At 59.4% G+C, this 4,322-nt stretch overlaps 1 protein-coding gene across 1 annotated transcript; it reads right to left on the bottom strand.

Moving 5' to 3' along the window:
* Positions 1-545: 545 nt before the first annotated feature.
* On the bottom strand, positions 546-4,316 carry LOC117800486 (low-density lipoprotein receptor-related protein 8-like). Its single transcript, XM_034653035.1, has 2 exons — positions 4,183-4,316; positions 546-3,410 (listed from the first exon to the last, which is right to left on the bottom strand). The coding sequence occupies exons 1-2, from the start codon at positions 4,295-4,297 to the stop codon at positions 3,034-3,036; spliced, it is 492 nt and encodes a 163-aa protein (XP_034508926.1). The 5' UTR covers positions 4,298-4,316; the 3' UTR covers positions 546-3,033.
* Positions 4,317-4,322: the final 6 nt, after the last annotated feature.

The following is a 4,322-nucleotide window of genomic DNA, read 5'->3' as shown; positions in this document are numbered from 1 at the left end:
TTTCCTTTTCATTAATATGGGGACTGTACCAACTATTTTTAAATGGTAAGCCTTGTGGGAATGATATTAGTTATGATCTTTGAAGGCCTGGTTTAGCTGTCTCCTCCTCCAGGAAGTCTTCCTTGGCTTCCTCAACATAAAAGCTTCCTCCCTCCACCCTCCATCACCTTTTGGTATTCTTGGGCTGCATTCTGGCCCCTTTGGGGGCTTGCACTCATTTTGCCTCACCCAGACTTCACTTGCAAATTGCAATGACCATTTTGCAGGCCCAGAGAGGTACAGAGGTGGGGTGGTTCAGGCTCTCTCATGGGGTAGAAGGGTTGGAGTGCCAAAGGAGGGGATCAGATATAAGGCAGAGAGGCTGCTCAGGGAGGAGCCAACAGACTTGAGGGGAGGGTAGTTCAAGGAAATGCAGTTTGGGCAGGCAGCCCAGAATGGGGGCAGGGGGGAAACTCCCCACATGGGGAAGGAGGGGATGATGAAAGACCACTTTCAAACACGTAGCCCAACATAGCCACCCAANCAGGCCCAGAGAGGTACAGAGGTGGGGTGGTTCAGGCTCTCTCATGGGGTAGAAGGGTTGGAGTGCCAAAGGAGGGGATCAGATATAAGGCAGAGAGGCTGCTCAGGGAGGAGCCAACAGACTTGAGGGGAGGGTAGTTCAAGGAAATGCAGTTTGGGCAGGCAGCCCAGAATGGGGGCAGGGGGGAAACTCCCCACATGGGGAAGGAGGGGATGATGAAAGACCACTTTCAAACACGTAGCCCAACATAGCCACCCAAAGCCCCCACCTGCATCCTTCGATATTTCTCTTTGTGGGTCCTGGGGTTCCTTTCTTTTCCTTTTTTTTTTTAAGATTTTATTTATTTGACAGAGAGAGTGAGAGAGCACAAGCAGGGGGAGCAGTAGAAGGAGAAGCAGGCTCCCTGCTGAGCAGGGAGCCCAATGTGGGGCTCGATCCCAGGACCCTGGATCACGACCTGAGCCGAAGGCAGATGCTTAACGGACTGTGCCACCCAGGCTTCCCCTGGGGTCCCTTTCTAAGGGGCTCATCCATTCCCTTCTCTTTGCCAACCTCTGAAGACATTCCACACATATAACCTATGATGGAGGAACAGGTGCCCCATTTGGCAGATGAGGAAACAAGCTCAGAAAAATTAAGCCATGTAGGACTGGTACTAACCAGAGCTCTCACCCTTTCCCTTCCAAGCCTTCACCAACTCTGTGCCTGTGACCCTACCCCATCTACCTCAGAAGGACAGCAGGAGCCCAGATTGGCCACGAGACCTCCCCTGGTCCCATCTGGAGTCACCTGGACACCCACTCCTTCACTCCTCCATCTCGCCCAGAGCCTCACATGGAGACAAGAAGCAACAGGCCCAACAGGCAGAGCATAGCTTTCCAGCTGCTGGATCACACTCTCGGGTCCTTCTGCGCTATGCTCCCCACTGCAGCAGAGAGTACCCAAGCCAGGAGGACATCCTGACCAAGTTCTGTCACTCTCAGCTGGGTGACCTTGGGCAAATCACCCAACGTCTCTGAGACAGCATCCCTATCTACAAACGGGGATGACAAGACACCCCTCACAAGACTTGTCCTGCAGAGCCAGGGAGAGAAGGTAAAACCAACCCAGAATCGCAGTTTCTATCTCCCTGCCCCATCCTCGGCACTCCTGCTGTGAGGGGACCACAGAACAACTCCCGGGGGTGACACTCGCTATAATATTTCACCCCAGCACGCCATTTTCATCATTTCAATAGTCCTGGAGAATCAATGGTGAGGTTATGATTGAGCTTCTTGAAGCATTAAATTCAAGCTCCTACTTAGCAGCTCAGTAACTATGGAGCAAGTAACTTAATCTCTCAGCACCTCAGTTTCTTTAGCCTGGGAAATAGGCCTGCTGAGAAGAGTGGAGGAGTTTATGCCAGATAAGCGCTCACCGCGGGGCTGGCACACAACAAACGGCGTGTGTTAGACGCGTGACTTCCCATTACATTACTAGAACTGGTCCTCAAAAACAGGCCAAGAATCATGAGCCCAAGTGGTCAGGTGAGGAAATGAAGACAGGAGAGGAAGATGCACCCAAGACACAGAGCCAGCTCTGGATTGCGTCTGAGAATGAATCCGGAGGCCGACTGGCAAGCCCACAGGAAACCTCAAGGACTCAACAATGCCTATCCAGGTGTCCCTCTACCCCTCCTGCCACTGTGTGGTGGTGTGGATCTGTCCACCTGTTGCCCTCCTGCACACCCTGCGGGGCTCCCCGGCCTGTGGGGTGGGCCCCTTCTCCGAAGTGCTCCAGTGCTGGCGCAAGCAGGCACTCAGTAACCATGAATGTATGACCACCTGTGTCTGTTTCTCAACAGTCCTGTTTTTCTGTTCCTGGAGCTACACTCCTTCACGGCAACTACCTGCTAACTCACTTCTGCCCCACAAACATCTGAAACCATAAGAAAGAACTTTCAAAGCTCTAGCGCCCGGGTGTACAAGCAGTACCACACTCCGCAAAGGCGGCCTGCCACGTGCACACCGTCACCAACTGAGGGCTCACTGTGCAGTCTCGGAATCCCCGGCCCTCTCCAGGAAGCAAACTCTCCTGGCCCCCTCCTTCCTGGTCGGCCGCATGACTCATGCCCGCGCCGGGCTAGCAGGAGAGCGTGGTCCGCTCACCAGGATGGCACAAAAAACCTACACCATGACGAGGCAGAAAAGCAGCGAGGAAGACAGCCTGCGTCCGGGCCTCAGAGGCACTTACTTCCCAGGAGATGCCGGCGGGGGTGTGGCCAGGGCGGGGCCAGGGCAGGGCCCTTGCGCCCCGGGCGCCTGAAAACTGCACACCCGCGCGCTCCACGATTGGCCGCTCTGGCCACGGGGGCCTATGGGGTGGTCCTCGCCTGGCCAATCAGGGGCCCCGGGGAGCCCATTCATTCACAAAAAACCAGCAAGGCGAGCCCCGGAATTGCCTAGAACTTTGAAACACCGGCGCGTTCCGTGGGGCCGACGCAGGAGTCCAGGAGGGCTAGACGCAGGAAGCTAGATACTTGCAGGGACGACCGCGTCCCTGCCCACGGTTCCGGCCCGGCGCGCCCTCCTCCCGGGCCACACCAGCCCTGGGCTCCGCCCCGAATCCCATGAGGACACGCTGGCTGCCCAGCTCAACGCTGGTTCGCTAAGAGCCACCCAACGCTGAGGAAGGCGGCGCCGGGGTAGCTTCCCGGCAGTGATGTCCAAGCAGGTGGCCGGCGCCCCCCTCCCCGCCCCGTTCCCTTCCTCCCCAGCCGGCCACTCACGGCAGTCGTCCTCGTCGCTGTTGTCCGAGCAGTCGTCGTCCTCGTCGCATCTCCACACGGAGGGGATGCAGCGCTCATTCCGGCACCGGAACTGGTCCTCTTCGCACTCTTTGACCGGCCCTGCTCGGGGTAGAAGGGGGCGTGAGCCGGATCCGCGGACAGTGCAGTCCAGGCCGCGGGGAGGGGTCTACTGGGGTGAAGGAAAGGAGCGATGAAGGAGCCAACGACCTCGGGGGCCTCGGGCGCCCTCGATCCGGAAGGAGGGCAGAATGGTAATGCGATGGCGGGCTGCTCCGTGGCACTACGAGGCCAGACACAGTGTCACGCGACTTGGGTATACCCCCCATCTAGAACACTCACCCGCACTCACAACCCATAGTCAGAGATCTACGCAGACACAATCCACAGGGAGCCCCGAACACGCCGCGACACACGCACTGGGCGTTGCGGGCACAACCCCCTCGCACGCAGCCCCTTTCTCCGCCGCGCGCAGGGGTCGCCGGAAACGCATTGTCAGGCGGGGAAGTCGCCCGGCTCAGCTCACCGCCGCCGCGGAGCGCGCGTGTCAAATAAATCCCTCTGGCTAGAATCNAGAATCACGCAGCTCCCCCGAACCCATCAATGCCCCCCCGCCACACACAAAGTTCCCGGCCCGCCGGGCCCCCACTGGGCCCATCCCCCAAGAGCAGGTGCCAGAAAGCAGAACCAACGACACCGGGAGCCGTGGGGGCGGGGGTCGAGGGCAAATTAAAGGATAGCTGGGTCCCGAGAAGCCTATCCCACCCAGGCCTGGGCTCGGGGAGGCCAGCGCACCCCGCAGTCCGGTCGCCCGGCCGCGCTTTGTTGGCCGCTCCGGCGGCGCAGAGCCGGGCGGGGGACCAGCCTCACGCACCTTGGCCGCCGCGCTGTGGATCCGCCGCCGCCGCCGCGAGATGTTGGAGCTGCAGCAGCAGCAGCAGCAGCAGCGGCGCCAGCGGCCGGAGCGCGCCCCGCTCGGGGCGGCCCATGGCGTGCCCCGGGCTCCGGCCGCCG

The sequence above is a fragment of the Ailuropoda melanoleuca genome, unplaced genomic scaffold, assembly GCF_002007445.2.
Source record: "Ailuropoda melanoleuca isolate Jingjing unplaced genomic scaffold, ASM200744v2 unplaced-scaffold7120, whole genome shotgun sequence".
Classification (NCBI taxonomy): Eukaryota; Metazoa; Chordata; class Mammalia; order Carnivora; family Ursidae; genus Ailuropoda; species Ailuropoda melanoleuca.
Note: the sequence above shows the minus strand (reverse complement) of the source record. Positions and strands in the feature narration are given on the sequence as shown.

Coding starts and splice junctions, on each gene's coding strand:
- LOC117800486 (XM_034653035.1), bottom strand. CDS start 4,297: ATGGGCCGCCCCGAGCGGGGCGCGCTCCGGCCGCTGGCGCCGCTGCTG. Junction 3,411..4,182: donor TCCACAGCGCGGCGGCCAAG/GTGCGTGAGGCT, acceptor TACCCCGAGCAG/GGCCGGTCAAAGAGTGCGAA.